The 21326-nt window shown below is 36.8% G+C and overlaps 1 protein-coding gene across 3 annotated transcripts in view; it reads right to left on the bottom strand.

The window, feature by feature from the left end:
- ZFYVE9 (zinc finger FYVE-type containing 9) overlaps window positions 1-21326 on the bottom strand; it is a 176386-nt gene that overhangs the window by 22786 nt on the left and 132274 nt on the right. For all 3 annotated transcript variants that reach the window (XM_034652679.1, XM_034652673.1, XM_034652666.1), the window contains 3 exons: window positions 20228-20452; window positions 18578-18660; window positions 10317-10421 (listed from right to left, as the gene is read on the bottom strand). In XM_034652679.1, the coding sequence (XP_034508570.1) occupies window positions 10317-10421; window positions 18578-18660; window positions 20228-20452 (413 nt within the window). The remainder of the gene's footprint in view (window positions 1-10316; window positions 10422-18577; window positions 18661-20227; window positions 20453-21326) is intronic.

Here is a 21326-nt window from a genome sequence, read left to right as displayed (position 1 = left end):
ACCAACAACCAACACAGATTTCTCTATTCCTGGGTACTGAGTAAAGGATTAACAAAACTTTGAGACTTGAGATTTTGATGTTAGGTTAATTCTATGGCTCTATTCCTCCAGTGACCTGATAATAGGTTGAATGTCCACCATATCACTTTTAAAAAAATTGATTTTCTACAATTATATTTAAAATTGACAAAATGTGCATATTTAAAATGTACAATCTGATGAATTTTGACATGTGCATACACACATAAAAACAGCATTTGAAATCACTCTCTGTTCCACTGATCTATACGCATATATTTACAGCAAAATAATACTCTTGATTATTCGACCTTTAAAATAAGCCTTAACATCAGGTAGTTAGGTCCTTGAATTATATTCTTTTTTCGAAGCTGTTTTGGCTAGGGGCACCAGGGTGGCTCAGTCAGTTAAGCATCTGCCTTTAGCTCAGGTCATGATCCCAGGGTCCTGTGACTGAGCCCCTGCTCAGGCTCCCTGCTCAGCAGGAAGTCGGCTTTTCACTCTTCCTCTGACCCTCCATTCCCTTCACCCCCTCGCTCATGCTCTCTCTCCAATAAATACATCATATCTTTAAAAAAAAAAAAGTTGTTCTGGCTATTCTAGGTTCCTTGTATCTCCATATAAATTTTAGAATCAGCACCTCAATTTTTACAAAAATTGTAATTTACAAAATTACAAAAATTTTGTTTTTACAAAAAACAAAAACAAAACTCTGCTGGCATTTTGACTAGGATTGTGTTGAAACTATGATCAATTTGGGAAGAACTGACATTTTAACAATATCGAATCTTCCAATCTATAAACATTGTATCTCGCTACACTTATTTGGGTCTTATTTATTTTTTTAAAGATTTTCTTTATTTGGAAGCAAGAGGAAGGGAGAAAGAGAAAGCAAGCAGCGGGGAGAGGGAGAGAGTATCTGTAGCCGATTCCACGTTGAGTGCAGAGCCCAATGTGGGGCTCAATCTCATGACCCATGGGATCATGACCTGAGCTGAAATCAAGAGTCAGATGCTTAATTGACTGAGCCACACACATGCCCCATAAATTCTAATTTTTGAATTTAATTATTAGTATACAGAAATATGACTGATTTTTACACAAGGATCTTGCTAAATTCACTTATCAGATCTAGTAGCCATTTTGTAAGTTCCTTAGGATTTCCTACATATAAACAATCATGTTATCTGTGTATAAAGACAATCTTTTTTCCAGTCTATATTCATCTTATTTTGTCTTCTTGTCTTATTACACTGACTAGGAGCTCCACTGAAATGTTGAACAGAAATAAGAGTAGACATGCTCTCCTTGTACTTAATCTTAAAAAGGAAGCATTTATGCTGTCACCATTTGATAATATTAATTGTAGGTTTTTTGTAGATGTGTTTATTAGGTTGTAGAAGTTCTCTTTAACTCTTAGACTGCCAAGATACATATACACATACACACATTTTGAATAGAAGTAGAATTTTGTCAAATGCTTTTTCTCCATCATGTGATTCACATTTTTTCATCCTGCTAATATGATGAGTTACAGATTGATTTTTTTAATGTTTTTTTTTTTAAAGATTTATTTATTTATTCAACAGAGACAGAGACAGCCAGTGAGAGAGGGAACACAAGCAGAGGGAGTGGGAGAGGAAGAAGCAGGCTCATAGCAGAGGAGCCTGATGTGGGGCTCGATCCCACAATGCCGGGATCACACCCTGAGCCGAAGGCAGACACTTAACCGCTGTGCCATCCAGGCGCCCCGATTTTTTTAATGTTAAACCAACTTAGCATTCTTGGAATAAACCCCATTTAGTCATGATGTACCATATCATTTTGTGATTTGCTGGACTGGATTTACTAAAAATGTGCTACATATCTTTGCAACTATCTTCATGAGGAATACCAGTCTGCAGTTTTCATTTCTTGTAATTTCCCCCCCTGGTTTTGTTACTAGTGTAATGCTAGCCTCATAGAATGAGATTCCCTCCTCATTTATTTTCTGAGTGTTTTTTGAGAACTGGTGTTATTTCTTCCTTCGTTGTTTAGTAAAAGTCACAAGTGAAACCATCTGGACCTGTGCTTTTTTTTTTTTTTTTTTTTAAGATTGAGAGAGAGCGAGGGAAAGCAAGGGGCAGAGCGAGAGAGAAGCAGACTCCCCTGCTGAGCATGGAACCCAACATGGCGCTCGATCCCAGGAACCTGAAATCATGACCTGAGCCAAAGTCAGACACTTACTTAACCAACTGAGCCACCCGGGCACCCCGGAACCTGTGCTTTTCTTTGTGGGAAGGCTTGTGACAGTAAATTCAATTCTTTCAAAAATACAGGGGTATTCAAGTTGTCTATTTGTTCTTAAGTGTGATATGAAAGCTTGATGTTCAAGGAATTTGTCCATTTTGTCCAAGTTGAACGCTTACTGGCACAAATATTTTCACAATATACCCTTGTTGTTTACGGCCTACAGGACTTGTAATGATAACCACCCCCCCAATCTCATAATGGTATTTTGTGTTCTTGGCTATCTGCCCAATTAGTCTGACTATAATCTGTCAACTTTATTCATCTCAAGAACTAGCTTTTGGTTTCATTTTCTTTTTTTCTTTTTTAAAGATTTATTTGAGAGAGAGAGAGAATGAGCACAAGTGGGGGAGGTACTGAGGGAGAGGGAGAAGCAGGCTCCAACTGAGGACTCCCCAAAGTGGGGCTCCACTCCAGGACCCTGGGTTCATGATCTGACCAGAAGGCAGACACTTAACTGACTGAGCCACCCAGGAGTCCCTGGTTTCATTTTTCTTATTATTCTTTTGTCTTTTTCTTTATGAATTGCTGCTATTGTATTTATTATTTTCTTTCTTCCATTTACTTTGTGTTTTATTCTTCCTTTTTTAATTTCCTAAGGTAGAAGATTAGGTCACTGATTTGAAATGTCTTTGTTCCTCCTACTATAAAAGTTTAATGCTATTAATTTCTCTCTGATCACTGTGTTATAGCTGCATCCCACAAATTTTGATATGCCATGTTTTTATTTTCAATCAGCTCAAAATATTTTCTAATTTTCCTTGAGGTTTCTTCTTTAACCCATGGATTATTGAAAAGTGTGTATTTTGTTACCAAATATTTGGGGATTTTCTAGATATCTTTCTGATACAGATTTCTAATACTATTGTTATTAGAGATCATTGTATAATCTCTGTATATACATATAAAATTTGTATAATTTGATCATTTAAAATTTATCAGGACTTGTTTTACACCACAAAATGTGGCCTATCTTGTAATGGTCTGTGTACACTGGAAAGAATGTGCGCTCTGCTGCTTTTGGGTGGAGTGTTCTATAAAAATCACTCAAGTCAAATTGGTTGACAGTGTTGTTCAAGTTTTCTATATCTCTGATGATTTTGTCTACTTCCAACAATTACTAAAACAGGGTTATTGAAATCTCCAAATATAGTCGTAGATTCATCTATTTACCCTTACAGTTCTATCATTTCTTGTTTCAAGAACTTTGAAGCTCAGTTATTAATGCATAAATATCTAGGACTGTTATATCCTTCTGATGAACTGATCCCTTAATAATTATGAAATGTTATCTTTTTATCCCTGGTAATATTTTTTTTATTCTGAAATACACTTTGATATTACTCTATCCACTCAAGCTTTCTTTTGACTAATATTACCATGGTATATCATTTTCCATCTTTTTACATTAAAACTATTTGTGTCGGGGCGCCTGGGTGGCACAGCGGTTAAGCGTCTGCCTTCGGCTCAGGGCGTGATCCCAGCGTCATGGGATCGAGCCCCACATCAGGCTTCTCTGCTATGAGCCTGCTTCTTCCTCTCCCACTCCCCCTGCTTGTGTTCCCCCTCTCACTGGCTGTCTCTATCTCTGTCAAATAAATAAATAAAATCTTTAAAAAAAAAAAAAAAACTATTTGTGTCATAATATTTCAAGTGGTTTTCTCAGTCACAGCATATAGCTGAATCTCGCTTATATATCCAATCTGATGATCTCTTTTAACTGAGGATGTTTAGACCACTTATACATAACGTGATTACTAATATGGTTAGATTTAAATCTAGCACCTTGCTATTTATTTTCTACTTGTCCCATCTCCTTTTGTTCTTTTTCTTCTTTTCCAGCCTTTATATAATCCTAGTGTATCTTCTTTGTTGGCTTATTAGCTATACCTCCTTATTTTAGTTTTTCTAGTGTTTGCTTTTAGGTTTATATCTTTAATTTATCAATCTACTTTCAAGTAATATTATACCATATCCTGTGTCATATAAGAACCTTACATCCGTATACTTCCATTTCCCCCTCCCTGGCTTTTGTGGTATTTCTGTCATACATTTTGTTTCTATATACATTATAAACTCCACAATACATTTTATTATTTTTGTTTTAAACAATTGTCTTTTAAAGAGATTTTACATTTACCATTTCTGTTGCTCTATACTTCTATGTGAAGATCCAGGTTTCTATTATTTGGTATTCTCCATGAAGTACTTCCTTTAACGCTTCTTATACAATAGGCTTACTGGTAATAGATTCTTTTAGCTCTTATATTTCTGAAAAAGCATTTTGCTTTTTGAAACATATTTTTACTGGGTATAAGTTGATGGGTTTTTTTCCCAGTACTTTAAAGATCTACTGTACTGTCTTGTGGCTTAAATTGTTTTGATAAGTAGTCTGCTGTCATTCTTGTATTTGTTCCTCAGCATATAATGTGGATTTTTTTTTCTCTAGTTGCTTTTTTAAGATTCTCTTTAGCTCTGGTGTTAAGTAGTTTAAGATAATTACAATGTTCCTTAATGTAGTTCTCATCATGTTTTCTACACCTGGAATTCATTGAGCTTCTTGAATATAAGGGTTTATATTCTAATTTATAAAATTTTTGATCACTGAGTTTTCAAATACTTGCTGTCTACTCACCTCTTCTCTCCTTTGAGGACTTCACTTATAGTGCTAGGCCAACTAACATCTCCCACAGCTCAATCATGTGCTGTTCATTTAATTTTTCAGTCTTTTTTCTTTGTGTCTCATTTTGGATAATTTCTATTGCTGTTTTTAAGTTTACTACTTTTTCTTCAGCAGTATCTAATCTACCATTAATTTCATCCAGCATATTTTTCATTTCATTGTCATTTTCATTTCTTGAAGTGTGATTTGTGTCTTTTGATATTTTCCATGTCTGTCCTTAACATGCTTGTGCCTTGATCCTATTAAGACTTTCTCTTAGGGGCGCGTGGGTGGCACAGCGGTTAAGCGTCTGCCTTCGGCTCAGGGCATGATCCCGGCGTTATGGGATCGAGCCCCACATCAGGCTCCTCTGCTATGAGCCTGCTTCTTCCTCTCCCACTCCCCCTGCTTGTGTTCCCTCTCTAGCTGGCTGTCTCTATCTCTGTCAAATAAATAAATAAAAATCTTTAAAAAAAAAAAAAAGACTTCTTTTAAGCTTGATAGGTAGGATCAGAGCAACCTGAACTTATGGAAAACTTGGTTCGGCAGGAATAATCTGCCCTTAGTTCATTTCACCTGGTAAGAATACAAACTATGCCTGGCCCCGTGGGAATTGTTTTACCTGTACCTTTCCAGTGCTTTTCTCACTTCCAGTACTTATTAGTAGTCAGCTGAAGACACAGTGGGAACCTCCTGTACATCTCTACAAAGTTCTTTAATTTCCAGTAATTTGTTTTGCAAATTCTAGCCATCACGACCTCCCTACATTTTCAACTCTCTCTTCAACTCGGTGAGACCTCTAGGTTCAGTTTGGGTTTCCCCTACCAAAACTATGGCCTCAAAACACCAGACAGTAAAGTAGGGCAATCACAGAGCTCAATTTCTCTGCCCCATTGCCCTTTTTCCATTCTTTTTTTTACTTATTTCGTTTTCACATTTAGCTACTTAAAGCAGACCTGTGTGTGAATGTGCCAGAACTGCTCTAACAATGTAGCACAGAGTGGATGGCTTCAACAACAGAAATTTATTGTCTCACAGTTCTGGAGGCTGAAAGTCCAAAATCAAGATGTTGCAGAACTGGTTCCATTTAAGGGCTACAAAAGAAGGATTTGCTCTGGGCTTCTCTCCTTGACTTGTAGGTGGTCATCCTCTCCTTATGTCTTTCTATATCACCTTCCCTTTGTGAGTGTCTGGGTCCAAATTTTCCCTTCTTATAAGGACATCAGTTATACTGGACTAGGGCTCATTCTAATGGCTTCATTTACATTTGATTACCTCTGTAAAGGCCCTAAAGTCATACTGATAATTGTTAAAATGATGTCTATAAAAATCAGTTTAGTATAATGGCTCGGAGTAAGGACACTGGAATCAGACTGCCTGGGTTTGATTACGGCTCCACCACATGCTAGTTCTATGCCTTAATATCTTCATCTATTAAAAGGAACTGGACATACTAATCTCATAGAGACCATGTAAAAATACATAGTGCCTGCTACATAGAATACCTTCAATAAGTGTTATAATGTTAACTTAATATAACTAAAACCCATGTTAGTTAATACAATGATCAAAATAACCTCATCACTGTAACACAAGTAGAGTTACCTAAAGTGAGAGAGAGCTTGAGTGGCCTTGAAGGAGATTAGAGAATTTATATACAAAGACTACTTCATTTATTAAATTTTCCATGCTGTCAGAAGTACCGTCTTCTAGCGTTCTAAGCTTAAAAACTTTCCTTAGTGGCCCCCTCTCTTCATAGTTTACATATAAGCTGCCAAAACTCAGGTTTCTATAGCTCACTTTGATTAAGTCAATTCTCTGCTTTAGAACCTATAAAATCTATTTACAGATCATCATATTAAAGTCTAGATTCCTCTGCCAGATTTCTGAAGGCCTTTGAAAACCCAGCAGTCTCTTTGTACAACTTTACCTCTCAGTCTACTTTAGCCTCTTCTACGCTGGGCAGGCTGTTGTAATCTACCATCCTCTCAAAACACGTCTATTCCTGGTGCTTTCCCAACTTTTTTTCTGCAGGCATCTATCACCTTTTTCACTTTTCATTTTCCATCCTTCTCTTTCTAGTGCTTAAACATCATTCACTGTCCATTTCAAATCTTTTATTCATTTACATTTATAAGACATTTACATGAACATTTACAAACCTGTCCTACATGGAACACGCTGCTCTAGCTGTTAGGGATTCAGGATCAACAGGAAATAAAGGAACATTCCTGACTGCTCCATTTACTAGAGCTCTCTTTCTCTAAACTTCTAGTAAACTTGCAGTAAGTTTCAGCACTTGTTTTCACATTATCTATACTAGTTCTGTTTCATGTCTTCATTCAGTAGATATCTCTCGTGCAATTACTTTTTACTAGGCAGTCTGCTAATGATACAGTGGTAAACAAGGCAGACCTAGTTCCTCATAAAAATAAGTCCGGTAGAGAAAACAGAAACTGAAGAGGGAATTACAAATATAATGAGCATTACACACACATTATGTGTAGAATTCCAGAGATGTTTGTAACTCCCCAGTTGGGGGTTAACTGAAAGCGATATTATCTGTAATCTAAGCGGACACCTGAAAAATGAGTGAGAGTTAGGCAGGTAATGAACAGGGAAAGTGTTCATCAGTAAGAAAATAGCTTGTGCAAAGGCTTTAGAGCAAAAGAGAACAATGTAGAAAATAAGGGAGGCTATGGGTATCAATCAAAGAAGAGTAAACAAAAGGAAAAATGGAATACTATCATGAGTAAATAATATATAAGAAATTACTTTTTTCAACTAAAAAGTGAAGCAGAATTATTAGCAACACAATTTCAATGTCCAAGACTGTGAGAGAAACATTGAACTGAGTTGAAATAAACAAACATAAAATATGAGTTGAAATAAAAATTGAATTAGAACGGAAATCAGTCTGCTAAACCAAATAAGAAAAATAAATAATATGTAGTTGGTAAATTTTATTGAAAATGAAATTCAATAAACAACAAAAAATACAGTTACTGTTTTTGAAAAAGATATCTGAACCTGCACAACCATAAACCTAGGACGCAGATAAAGACAGGTAATATAAATGGCAGTTGTTGTCATAAATGTCCTAGGTCGGTAATGAAATAACTATGGAGGCCTCACAGCTTTTTACAGATATACTTTTAAAAACAGATCCAATTCCCAAGCACCATCTTGCAAACACCAAGGTTAACAATGTATATTACCTGCTTGAGGATGACATCTGATCATCTTTACTTCCAGACAATAAGCTCCCAGAAGGCAAGCATAATGTTCTTAACTCATCTTTATACTTCATATCACAGAATATATTTAATAAATGTTTGTGAAATAAATAATAAAACTTTAAATTTGAGAAATAAACGTGTTTTCAAAGCATATCTCTTTTAAGACTCTTTAGGGCACAGATTATATAAAAATCAGTTCATTTTAAAGATTTGACACGACCTAATCTAGTCTATTACTATTTGCTATTCCAAGGAAGGACAATCTAATAGATAAAAACTGCTAATTGTATCACAGAAAAAAATAAAGCACACATTCTAGCTACTATTTTCTACTGTCTAAAAAAAGCCATTGCCTTGAAAGCCATGGGTTAAAGCTTTCTTCACATAGGTCATTCTCATAAAACTCATTCTCCCGAGTTTATAAATCCAGTAAGACATTTACCTGATTCTAAGTGAAAGTACAAAATGTTTGAATGTACAAATGAATGATTAAGAAGTGGCTGAATGAAGGGGAAAAAAAGAAAGAAGGGGAAAAAATGAAAAAAAGAGGGAAAAAGGCAATTTACATTATACCAAGAAATAGTGGAAGGAGTTGCAGACTTACCATCCTTCTAATAAAATAACAAATTTTGGGATGCCTGGGTGGCTCAGTCGGTTAAGCATCTGCCTTCCGCTCAAGGTCATGATCCCAGGGTCCTGGGATCCAGTCCTACATTGGGCTTCTCGCTCAGCAGGGAGTCTGCTTCTCTCTCTCCCTCTGCCTGCCACCCCACCCCCTTATGTGCACTCATGCACACTTTCTTTCTCTCTGACAAAATCTTTTTTAAAAAATCACAAATTTTAACCATTATTATATCAAACTATGTTTCAAAATAAGATTTTTCTTGTAAACCATAATGATTACTGTTGGACATTTTACAACGATTTTAAGACTTTTAAATTTAAGACAGACCTTTTTCTTGCCATTTGCAATGACGTGGATGGAACTAGACGGTGTCATACTAAGCGAAGTAAGTCAATCAGAGAAAGACAATTATCATATTATCTCCCTGATATGCGGAATTTAAGAAACTAAGCAGAGGACCACAGGGCAAGAGGGGAAAAATAAAACAAGGCGAAATCAGAGAAGGAGACAAATCATGAGTTGCTTAATCTTAGGAAACAAACTGAGGGTTGCTGGAGGGGAGGGGGGTAGAGGGGATGGGGCAACTGGGTGAAGGACATTAAAGAGGGCACGTGATGTAATGAGCAATGGGTATTATATAAGACTGATGAATCACTGAACTCTACCTCTGAAACTAATAATACATTATATGTTAGTTAATTGAATTTAAATTTTAAAAAAAGAAAAAAAAAAGAATTACTGACCTTCCATTGAATCTGCATTTTAATAGGTTCAAAACCTGCAGCTAAAGCCACTCTGATCAACTAAAGAATCTTAAGCAGCCACCGAAGAGAAATGCAGAAAGCTGAGAATTCCCAGGACAAAATAGGTGGAGGACTTCGGCTCCAAATTCCTTGTTTATAAAAACTACATTTTGTTTTAAACAATAAGGTATTTTTATGAAATAAAAAAAAAGTAAAGAAAGACTTCCATGGCATATAGGTAAAGAGCACTGTTTACATAATTCTGTAATGGGTGTACAGTATGCAAAATTTCATTATAGTTACAAAATACAGCTTAATTCAAAATGCAATCATTTATTTGCTTCTGAAACCTTACTTAAAATTCATTTTGGGTGTTAATGCTTAAATGTTAAGTATTGTCAAAAATAATATATACTTAAAATAAGAGGGAAAAATGAAAAGATTCCACCACTAACGTTACAGATATAAAGTTAATTTTATACCTTAATCGAAATGCAAATCTATCACTGATTATCATGGTATCAAAAGCACAATCAATGACACAACTAATGACTAAATAAATCACAAACCTAACATCTGGATTTTCTGTCATGAAATTCCTCATCACTGATCTAAGTCATATAGTATTATGAACTGGATGTCACTGTCAATTAAAAAATGAAATTTATATATAATCACGTATTTTTCATTTTCATTTGTGTATTTAACATCGAAAAATATGCCTTCATGGTAAATCTTACCTCATTATATCTGTTGCTGGGAATTTTGATAGTGGTTTTTCGAACTTCCATATCAACCACCAAACCTTGAACTACTGGCAATGTATATTGATAATTTCTGAAGTCCTGGTGATGAGGGGAAAGAAGGCAAGCTGTGGATAAAGCATAAGCTGACACCAAGCAACCTCCCCCAACCCCCCACTCCTGGGTGGGACATGTGTGACTTTCTTCCAGGAATATCCCAACTATCTTAATGTTAATGCCTTACTAGGGGGGTAAACAACCTTAACCTGACAATGGCAAGACCTCCATTATCTTGTAGGTCCTCTTTAGCAAATGAAAGTTCTTTTGAAACCTCCCCTTTTCCTTACCTCTCCCAACTCCCAAGTATGTAATCAGCTACCCCTCACAACCCCGGGGCAGCAGCTCTTCCCCACCACGGGTCCTGTCCCTGTGCTTTAATGAAACCACCATTTTGCACCAAAGACATCTCAAGAATTCTTTCTTGGTCATAGGGTCCGGACCTCACACCACTGAACCTCACCTATATTCCAAAACCACATCACTGGGAAAAAGCAGACTGAAGTGGAATAAAGAATTCATTGATGGCAGGATTTGATTTATAGTAATAAAAGCAGCACAAACGGAAAGAATGTGAAAATTAAGAGATCTCATTAATTTAAATAATAAGGAAATGTATAATGAAAACTCTAATGTGTATATTCTAGTTCTCTAATTAGACTGTAAACTCTCATAAGAAAGTAGACCTAACAGTCTCATATACACCTTATATACAATATTAAACAAATATTTGAACATTTATTACTCGGCTTTATCACCACTTAAGATTTTCTGTATTTGTTAATGATGAACAGAAAGCAAGCTGAGGACAAAGCAGGAACTGACACCTCGCAAACCGCCCCCCCCACATGGGATGTATGTGACATTTCTCAGGTACTCCTGGCTGCCCTAAAGGACAAAGAAATAGTTAACCTATAGACACCACAATCCTGCAAGACTTGAGTCTCCCCCAGTTTACAAATGTCTTAGCAGTCTACAAGAACAAAGCACTTCTATCAATAACCTAGCTTCCAGAAGGAAATGTGGATACAATTAAATGTCCTTATAATCTGCAGCCTCCAGGAAGTTCCCAACTATCTTAATGCTAATGCCTTGCTAGAGGGAAAAACAACCTTAAATTGACAATGGAAAGGCCTCCGGTATCCTGTGAGTCTTCTTTAACATATGAAAGTACTTTCTCAACCTCCATTTTTCCTTACATCCCCCAACCCCACAGTCTATAATCAGACACCCCTCACAACCGGGGGCAGCAGCTCTTCCCGCCCACGGGTCCTGTCCCCGTGCTTTAATAAACCACCATTTTGCACCAAAGACATCTCAAGAATTCTTTCTTAGTCGTTGGCTCAGCACTCCACCCCACTGAACCTCACCTGTATTCCACAACCCCATCATTAACTGTCTCCTCCCTCTAAAGTAAGCTCCAAGAGGGCAGGGATTCTCACTTGGTTTCTTCTTGTTATATCCCAAATGCCTGGAACAGCCTAGGCACTCAATGAGTATCTGTAGGGTAAAACATACACACATACACACACCACATCCAGTGTAGCTGAAGGAAACTGAACAAGAGCGGCAGGAGTTCTGGTCAAAGTGACAGCATAAAGCTAGATTTCACAGAGTTTTGTAGGCCACCATAAGGTCATTTGCCTTTACTGTGAGAAGGTTTTTGACCTATTTTAACAGATGTCTAACTTCTCTGTAAAGAATAGAAGGTAAGGGAACAAGGAGAGAAGAAAGGAGATCAGAAAAACATATAAAAATAATTCAGCCAAGAGACAGTGATAACCTGGGCCAAAGTATTAACAGTTTAAAAGGTGATGAGAAGTTATCAGATTCTAGATAAATTCTGAATAGGGAACTGACAATATCTGTCACTGGACTGAATGTGGAATGTGGAAAAAGAGAAGAATCAAAGATATTCTGAATTGTACGGACTGGGCAACTACAAGACTGCACTGCCACTAACTGAGAGGCAGAACAGGATGGGAAGGGGAGAGTGGCCAGTTGGAAGTCTGCGGAAGAACCAAGAAAGAAAGGTGTCCTAGAAGCTAAGAAAAGAAAATGTATAGATACTGGTAAGTTGTTGCATGGAACGGTGTGAAAATTGTCTTTGACTGCTTCTATTTACTCAAGGAAATTGGGGCTGAGTCATCAGCTGAAAGTGAGAAAAGGAGAAGAGGACTGGAAATTTGAGAAAACATGAGAATAGGAATGTGTTATGCACCAGGAAAGAGTGCCAGGTAAGTCTGAGAGCTTCTTTAATGGTATTGGTCACGAATCTAAAGTGAGAGCATTGAATAGGCTACTCTTTTTGTCTTCATCGACATTCAGGCTTGGATAAAATTATCAATGAAGGAAGGAGTAGATTCACACAGGTATGGTCAATTGACTTCTTTAAAAAAATATTTTATTTATTTTAGAGAGAGAAAGAATGTAAGTGGGGGAATGGGAGGACTGGGGGGGGGCAGAATCTCTGTGCAGAGCCCCATAAGGGGCTTGATCTTAGGACCCTGAGATCATGCCCTGAGCTGAAACCAAGAGTCAGTGGCTTAACTGACTGAGCCACCCAGGTGCACCAACTGACTTTTGATCAGGGTGTAAAGGCAAGTAAATGAAGAAATGAGTACCATTTCGACAAATGGTACTAGAACAATTGGACATTTGAATGAAAAAAAGTTTTTAACAAAGCCTCACAATCATAAACAAAAATTAACTAAAAATGGACCATAGACCTAAATATAAAACATAAAAATAAAACTATAAGCCTTCTACAAAGAAACATGGGAGAAAATATTTGTGATGTCTTTCTAGTCAATAAGTTCTTAGATATCATACAAAAAGCATGCTCCATAAAAAATTAAGAAATTGAATTTTAGGGGTGTTTGGGTGGCTCAGTCAGTTAAGCATCTGCCTTCGGCTCAGGTCATGATCCCGGGGTCCTGGGTCTCTCAGGCTCCCTGCTCAGCAGGGAGCTTGCTTCTCCCTCTCCCTCTGCCCCTCCCCCCTTCTTTTGCACTCCCTCTCTCAAATAAATAAATTAAATCTTAAAAAAAAAAAAGAAAGAAAATGAACTTAAACAAAATTAAAAACTTTTGTTCTGTGAAAGACACTGTTAAGAGAATAAAAAGATAAACCGTAGGCTGGGAGAAAATATAACAAATGATACAAATCTACCAAAGGACTTTTATTCAGAATACATGAAAAACTCTCAAAACTCAACAAGAAAATAACAACCATATTTTTTAAATGGGCAAAAATCCGAAGATTTGCTGAAGAAAACATAAAGAGGCAAATTAGCACATGAAAAAAATGCTCTGAACCATTCATCATAGGAAGCACACAAATTAAAATCACAAAAATTAGGACCACTAAACTTCTACTGGAATGGCAAAAACTAAAAACAAAAAGAGAAATAACAAGTGTTGACCAAAAAAAAAACCAGAAAGAAAGAATTCTTACACATTCCTTGTGACTGCACACTACTACAGGCATGTTGGAAAAAAGTTTCACAGTTCTTTATAACACTAAATGTACAATATGTCTCAATTACCCTATTCCCAGGTATTCACCCAAGAGAAAGGAAAACTAATGTTCACTCAAAATGTCATACGTGAATGTTTACAACAGCTTTATTCATAGTTACTAAAAACAAGAAACAACCCACAGATCCATCAACAGGTAAATAGATAAACTGCGGTTAATACATACAACTGAATACTACAAAGCAGTAAAGATGAATGAACTATTGATATTGAAGGTTACCAGAATATGCCACCCCCAAATATGCCTCTGTTAATCACTCTTTGGCCAGACTAATTTATAGGGCCTCAGCCAAAGAACCAAAGATAAGTAGAGGAAAAAGATTATTTCCTCCCCAACAACATACATAACAACACAGATGAATCTCAAATGCATGATGATAAGTAAAAGAAGCCAGACTGAAAAGGCTACATATTGTATAATTCTAATTATATGACAGTCTGAAAAAGCTAAAACTATAGGGACAGAGGATCAATGGGGTGCACCAGCAAATTTTCTGGAGTGACAGAACTGTTCTATATCTTAATTGCAACAGCGGTGCTAACCTAATTCTTTACATTTGTTAAAAGTCTTAGACGTATACTCCACAAAAGGTGAATTTTACTGTATATAAATGAATTTTTTTTTAAGAAAGGTAAATTTAACTAGGGTTTACATTTTGCCAGGCCACCACAAGAGAGGGTAAGAGAGAGAGAGAGAAACTAGAATTATGTCCCCCAAACAAAGTGATTTTAATTATGAAACCATGGAATCTTAAAATAGGCAAAAGCAAGGGGAGCGAGAGACAATGGAAAAGTGTTAGAATCAACAGATTGTAAATCCTAGTAATCTAGAGACAGAGAAGGGGATAAAGGGGTTTAAAACAAGTCTCCTCCAAATGTGCCACTTTGAACTGAAGGCAATTGAGACCCTGTAGGCTCAAGAGAAACTTTTGCCCTTGTCTAAACCACCTAGAAGAATCTAAACTGAGGGGCTTTCCCAGAATTAGAGTTATTACCAGAGATAAATTCTATCTGAGTGACCCATCTGTATGGTAGGGCAAATATCTAATTATCAAACATCTGCTCTTAACCTATAGCCTTGTGAATTGCCCTCCTCCCTTTGGAAGCCCCAGGCCCCTATCCCATTCCTTAGCTCAGGATGGTATATATAACTCATTTTACCTTTCTGTCTTCGAACCCCTCGTGTGTGTGAGGATCTCATATATCCAAAGTTAAATTTAATTTTCTCCTGTTAATGTCTCATGTCAATTTAATTCTTAGACCAGCTGGAAGTATCTTTGAAAGGTAGAGAAAAAATCTTCCTCCCTAACAGTGGTGATGGAGAGCAAGATAGTTCAGTAGATAATCCACTGAAATTTGTATAAGTGAACTGATATAGGCCATAAAAACTAGATTACTAGTTTTTGCTAGTTTATCTACCAGATTATAAGATAAATATCAGTCTATGCTACTAGATTACACGATAAATATCTCCTTTTTGTTCTAAAGCAGATTATAATTAGTAAGAAAAATTACCTTGTCAAAAATGTGACTAAAAACAAAAGTTGCCAGGGAGTGACAAAGGGATGGGGACTGGAGTAGAAGGAGGGAGAGAGGGAGGGAGGCAAAAAGAGACAGAGAGAAAGAAAGAGAGAAATCTTACAGATTAAAATATAATTTCAAAAGTTTTACTTCTGGGGGTGCCTGGCTGGCTCAGTTATAATACAAATATTATTATATGACAAAGAATTTGTCTAGCCTTTGCTCCTGGTTTCTGAGAGGTAGCCTCTAAACCCCCAAATGTCCTGAGTGATAGGAGTGTCTTTGTTATTCAGTGGTGGATCCCTGATAGTCTATGTTAATTTAGTGACTCAAGGTGGGTCCTTATAGTTTATGCTAACAAGATGACTCAGGATGGGGGTTGGCCATCCCAGAAAGATCAACCATGTGATTAGAGGATGGGGCTTTGAAGCACATGATATCAGGTGGGCTGGAAACCGAGTACAATCACATGGCCAATGACTCAATCAATCATGCCTAGGTAAGGAAACTCCAATAAAAACTCAGGACCCAAAAGTTCAGGTGCTTACTCTGTGCATGCTACCTATCAATGTACCAGGAGAGTGACATGTCCCAGAGGACACAGAAGCTTCTTGTGTGGGATCCTCCCAGACTTTGTACTACGTGTATCTTCTTTTGACTGGCCGTGATTTGTATTTCCTTACTATAATAAAATTGTAATCATTAAGTATAGTATACTTTGCGGTGTTCTGTGAATACTCCAGTGAATTATCAAAACTGAGAGGGCAGTGGGGAATGCTAACATTTGTATCCAGTTAGTCAGAAGTTATGGGTAGCCTGGGAACCCCTAAACTTGAAGCTGGTATCTAAAATAACAACAGCCTCGTAAAGAAATGTGCCTTTAATCTGTGAAGTTTGGCCTAATTCCAAATAGGGCCAGAGTCATTACAAGTACTCAGAACGGTCTTGCCTTAGGTGGGGGAATAATTAGTACTGTAGTAAACAAGACTTTGGTTCCACCTTACAAATCTTAAAAGCAAGACTTGAAAGGATCAAACTATTTCTAGGTAAGTTAACTGCCTTACTTGTAACAGACCTCAAGAATATTTATAGGAATATAAAAATACCCAGCACCCAGCAAGGAAAAACCATAATATTTGGCATCCAATAAAAATTTAAAAATACCAAGCCTGCAAAGAAGCAGGAAAATATGACTCAAAGTAAGGGGGTAGTCAATCAATGGAAACTGAACTAGAACTGATAGAGATGTTAGAATTACCAAACAAGGACCTTATACTAGTTACTATGGTCATATTCTAGATGTTCAAAAAATTAAGTACAGGCATACAGGATATTGAAAAAGACCTAAGTCAAACTTCTAGAGATGAAAATTACAATGAGATCACCCGCCTTCCCCCCAAAAAGATGGAACTGGCAGCTTTAACAATGCAGAAGGAAAGACTATTAAACTTGAAGACACAACAATAAAAACCATCCAAAATGAAACACAAAGAGGAAAAAAAAAAGACTGAAAAAGAAAAAAAAAGAGCATTAGTGAGCTGTGAAACAATTTCAAGCAGCCTAATGAATCTGTAACATTAGAGTCCCTGAAGGAGAGGAGGAGGTAGACAGAAAATGTTATTTGATGAAAACTATAAACTCACAAAACTAAGAAACTCAACAAACCCCAAGCACAAGAAACACACATACAAAAACCACATCAAGGAACACAGTCATGCTGCTCAAAACCGGTGATAAAAAAGAAACATCTTAAAGCAAACAGAGAAGGAAAAAACATTATGTAGAGAGGAACAAAGAGGGAAAATAGACTCCTTGTCTGAAACAATGCAAACCAGAAGACGGTAGAGTGATTATTATTCATCTTTAAAATACTCAAAGAATAAAATGGCCAACCTAGAATTCTACATCCAGCAAAAATATCTTTGAAATATGAAGATAAAATAAAGATGTTGTTAGAAATGCAAATATCGAACAAGTTTCTCACCAGGAGACCCACACAAGAAACGTAATAGGAAATTTTTCGGGCAGAAGAAAAATGACACCAGATGGAAATACAGATTTACGCAAAGGAATGAAGGTCAATGAAAATGGCAACTACATAGTTAAAGCTACAAGAGTTTTTCTTATTATTTAAATCTCTTTAAAACATAATTGAAACTATAACAACTGCATGACAGAGTGAGGAAATAAATCCATTCCCCAAAAAGCAACTAAAAAGCTGGGTAAACGGTTTTTAAAAAACAATCACTATGATGCTCTGGAATTAGACCAAAGGCATACAACACACGGAGATGTGTTTATGCATGAAAGCTACTGAACATCAAGCAAGCACAGTAGAGCTGAGTCTGTGACCTTGCTTGGGGCTGTGCCCTCGCCCTCTCAGGTAGTTCAAGAGAGTTTCTGAAAACAATAAGCTCTGCTACTTGAAGGATCTTACTTGGAGTGGTATCAGCTACAGCGGTAATCTCAGTGGCTAGTGAAAACAGAGGGCCGGCAGCTCAGTTAGCTTAGGTTGCTAGCCTGTTTGGGGTAACGAGCAGGCAGACTAGCCAGAGATTTAACTAAGGTTAAAGGTTAGTTTGTGCACACGTAAAGCACTAAGGTGGGCCCAAGCCAACCAACATCCTTGGTCAACAGAGTCAGAGCCTGTGCATGCGCAAAGGCACATGGGAGAGCCCAGGGCAAAGGCACATGGGGAGCCCAGTGGAAAGGAAAAGAATAAAGTCTGAATCCCAACCTATACACAAATCCATCAGAAAAGAATGAATACCTTACTCACTTGAGGTATTTGAATAAATCTCTGAGCAATCCTGGGCAAAGGGGACACCAATATGACGGCAAGCTTAGAAACAAGACAGAATGCTAGGTGCTTTAATTATACATTACCTCTAGTCCTCCCAATAATCCTGTGAGAGGTCACTTAGATAGTAAGTGTATAATCAAGGGCTGAAATCCGTACTATTTCCACTCCAAAGCTCCATATACTTTCCAAAGAATATGTATGCTGTTCTTTTCCTACAGCATAAATATCCACCTGCCTGAAGCAGCAGGGGTATGGCTATTAATAAAAAATGAAAGCCCTCTCTTCCTTCTCCTGTATAAACCCCAGTAAGAAAAAGAAAATAAAAATCCCCAACTTACTGCAAGAAGATTCATGATGGTATGCCCCGTCTCTCCAAACAATGGCTTCCGAAATCTGACACTGAAGAGTGGGCATGGATAAACTATGGAAATGAGAAATAATGAGACTAAGTTTGACAGCTTAATACTTTGGTAAAAGAGAAACATCATGGTTCATAAAGTTTTCAAAATATAACTGTAATAGCTGTTTTAGAGCATATGAAATTTAGGGGTCAAAAATATTTAGCATGGTAGCATCAAAGACAAACTCTGAGCCTTCTACAAACCATACCAGAGTAAGTCTTTTGATGACAAGAATAAGCCTTTTGATGCACCTGTCTTAAAAATGAACTACAAAGTCTTAGGAAGCGCTCTTCTTCAAACTGGATTAATATGATCTGGGAAACAAATCTCTCCTAATTCTTCTGTGTTCACTCTTATATACCTCCCAATCAGGATCCTCCTTAGAATAGCCAAACATGAGGTGACCTCTTAGCTGGCTTACTCCTTGAACTTTATGGGGTGAACTGCCTGTAAAGACAGGAAGATATACATGTTGTTTCCTCTGATTACAATCCTTTCCTTTCCCTACTTCATCTAGCTGACTGATATGCCTCTTTTACAATTCAGGCCAGAAGCAAACTGGTCCAAGAAACGTTTCTTATTCAACTCCTTCATTCAAGAGTCCATCTTGGAACTCCAGAAGAACTTTGTTAACTTTGAACATGCATTTTAACACAATATACTACTGTAATCATGATATCTGTATATCTTCCTTACAAAGGTTTCAAGAGCCTATAAACCATGTCTTATCTATTTCTGAATTCCCAGGATTTGTCACAAATGGTAGGCCTTTATTAAATTCTTACTTAATGAATAAGTGGAAGAACGAAGCTGACTTGCTGCAAACATTAATACACTGTGCTATCTGCATAAAATAGTTCATTATCTTATTTGATCCTCTTAACAATCTTACATAATGTAAAAGGCAAGTATTATTTTTTCCAGTTGCAGAAGAAACTGAAAGATTGAGTGACTTGCCCAAAGGTACAGAGCTAGTAAGTCATAGAGTTAAGAACCTTACTCAAATGGTCCAATTCCTAGACCATGGCAATTCTGATTAGGTGAAAATATAGTTTAAAATAAAGCTTGCATTTAGGCCTTAATGTCTTAAAAAAACCCCTCACAACTCAGTTGTACGAGTTCCACCATGGGCAAGGAAGCTCTTCTATTGCTCACTTTACCAACTGAGAGTGATCTCTACACCACTAGTTTCCAGTATCTGTTACGTTATGTAAGATACAATTTGTCATAACTATGTTCCAACAAAATTACAAAAAAAAAATGTTCACTACAGATACTGTAAAAAATTACTTGTTAAATTCCAATACATTTTTTCTGAAGATGAACAAATTTTTATCAATGAACTATATAAAACCAGTAAGTTTACAAGGTATTAAATAATCACTAACTTCCTCATTTGAGATTTTTATTCCTCACCGTTAAAGCTAGAGTAAGTAAAGACAATGACCAAATTTAGCTAAGCTATTTCAAAAAACCTCTGCTGGACTGTATCACTGGAGGTGAGGGGGTCTGAATATCTCAGGCCTTTATTTAAAGAGTCATCACATCTTGGTCATAGGGCAGAGAAGAAGCTATTTTACTACTTACGTCGATATTCAGCTCCAAGTCTCAACATTAGACGGATGGGAAACACTTTAGCCCAAGGAGTTTCCCATTTCTGGATGAGAATCCCAAACAAGTAAGGTGGGGTTGGGAGGACTAGGTCTTGCAGTGACTGGTAGGTAGATGTCACATACAAGAATCCACCATGTTCTTTACTGCCAAGGAAACTCTGACTGAAGAAGGAATGTCCCAAGTTGCCCACAACATTTCCTAAAACAAAAAGTTCACTAATTACTCTCTATCAATAAATCAATCATATTCTTAGTAATCATTATTACTTAACATAAGGCCAGAAATGGCTGAACACTGATTCCCAAAGTTTCACTATGAAAGACATGTTTATAAAGTTGTTTTTTTAATAAAGGTATTTATTAAATGAAAATTTGTTTTCCAATTTTATCAGGGCCCTCTGGTGAGTATGAAATAGCTTGTATTATCACACTGTAGAAGTCTATCTAGCTAAAAGCCAAAAATATTGAAATGCCTTCCTTAGCTTGGACAGCTCTACTGTATGAATTACTTTAGAGGTCTCAGGATAAGAATTACTGCCTCAAAAGTCATGAAAAAAAATGTTACTATTAGGTACCTGCTCTCGCAAAGCTCACGATCACATTGGGTGAATAAAGTCAATTCATAAACATACTAAGTAAGACAACAAGTACAGTTATGTATGAGACACTGAGGGCAGAAAATTTATGGGAAAGGTAGTATCACAGGATTTATGTTTTGTAATTTTGGGTGAGACAAATATGAAACATAACATAAGGCTTATTTAAATTCATATTAGGTTTTTTTCTGTTGGCTGCAAATGCTCTTGACTAAGCACTTTCTAATTCAAATATTTTTTAAATGGAAGAGTGACAAATCAGCCTTTCATTAGGAAGAGATTTTCCTCAGTTTAGAATTACAAAAGAACTTCCCAACAGGAACTGTTCCATAATGGGAGATAGATTCCCTAGACATGTGTATGCTTCTTCTGATATTTCTGAAAGAAATAACAGAAAATGCAGAAATCCTCATCAGAAAACTTAACGCTTACTCTCTGGAAAACTGGAGTCTGTCCACAGAACAGTTCAATGATGGG

The sequence above is a fragment of the Ailuropoda melanoleuca genome, chromosome 2 (genome assembly GCF_002007445.2).
Source record: "Ailuropoda melanoleuca isolate Jingjing chromosome 2, ASM200744v2, whole genome shotgun sequence".
NCBI classification, from domain to species: domain Eukaryota; kingdom Metazoa; phylum Chordata; class Mammalia; order Carnivora; family Ursidae; genus Ailuropoda; species Ailuropoda melanoleuca.
Note: the sequence above shows the minus strand (reverse complement) of the source record. Positions and strands in the feature narration are given on the sequence as shown.